Raw genomic sequence first — 1,137 nt, forward strand, 5'->3', positions numbered from 1 at the left:
AGGGCTCTGTAGGGGGGGGGAATGGTGGTCAATTGAATACTGAAAGTAGTCAACACTAAAGGTGTAAACTCGTACCTGGTAGGCATTGGCAGTCGTAGCGGTGATGTTGGGATAGGAAAGATTGGGCGGATAGCCCTTGTGGTGCAGGCCCATCGCCAGATCGACGGCTCCCTTTGAGCCTCTGTGTTTGCTGTTGGCGCCGTTCGTTATCTGTGAACTGCCACTCTTTGCCGGTGAGGGAGAGGGCGATGAGCGGGTCACCTTCAGTGATCGATCTAGATCAGCTGTTTCCTGGACTCTTCGATTGCCACTGTGATTGTTCTGGTGGTGATGCAGGTTGGCCGTTGATGCCGANCTTCGATTGCCACTGTGGTTGTTCTGGTGGTGATGCAGGTTGGCCGTTGATGCCGACTGGTTCTGTTGCTGCTGATGCTGTTGGTGACTAGACTTGGTGCCACCACCAGTGTACTTCACTGCCTGCTGGCTGATGGCCGCAGTGGGCGAGTTGAGGTTGCTGCTGTCCCCGTTGACCATTGCCTTAGCATCAGCCGTCTGCTTTTGCTTGGCAGGCTTTCGAGTGCTCAGCTTGCGCATCAGTCCACCAAAGACGGCCAACTGTTCGGTGGCGAATGCACTGACGGCCGAGGTGACAGTGGTCTCCTCAGAGTGGTGTCCACCACCTCCGCCACCGGCTCCTCCCACGTGTCCATTGCTGAGTAGTTCATCGGAACTGTGAGCCGTTCGATTGTTCGACGTGGAGCCCTGGAGGTCAGTGGCCGTGGCCGCAGTCGAGGGAGAGGAGATGTCCAGATCTAGGTCGTCACTGCCCTCTTCAAGACGAATGTCATTGAGGTGAAGACACTCGACATGGTCTGAGTACGTCATGATGATCTGGTGAGAAGAATGAAAATACAAAGAAAGTTAAAAATTTTTCATTAAAAAGAAACCCTACTACTACTACTAGAACAACTATTGTTCTGAAACAAAGTTTTCAAGTGGCACGAGCTTTCTTTTCCTGGAAGATTCGGACAATTAAAGTTTAAAGCGAAAACTTGATTACAAGTGCCACTAGAAATTGAAAACGTCTGCCAAACTCAACTCTAAGCGTTTTTTTGCCACCACTTTTCAATCAATATT

At 50.9% G+C, this 1,137-nt stretch overlaps 1 protein-coding gene across 1 annotated transcript; it reads right to left on the reverse strand.

Moving 5' to 3' along the window:
• Positions 1 to 75: 75 nt before the first annotated feature.
• LOC108357507 (protein roadkill-like) lies at positions 76 to 885 on the reverse strand (the record flags this gene model as incomplete). The annotated part of the gene is made up of 1 exon (XM_017608581.1): positions 76 to 885. A coding segment is annotated over exon 1 (810 nt), but the record flags the coding sequence as incomplete, so codon positions are not given.
• Between the last annotated feature and the right edge of the window lie 252 nt (positions 886 to 1,137).

Source organism: Rhagoletis zephyria, unplaced genomic scaffold (assembly GCF_001687245.7).
Source record: "Rhagoletis zephyria isolate East Lansing unplaced genomic scaffold, Rhagoletis_zephyria_1.1 Rzeph_scaffold_78882, whole genome shotgun sequence".
In the NCBI taxonomy this organism is placed as follows: Eukaryota; Metazoa; Arthropoda; class Insecta; order Diptera; family Tephritidae; genus Rhagoletis; species Rhagoletis zephyria.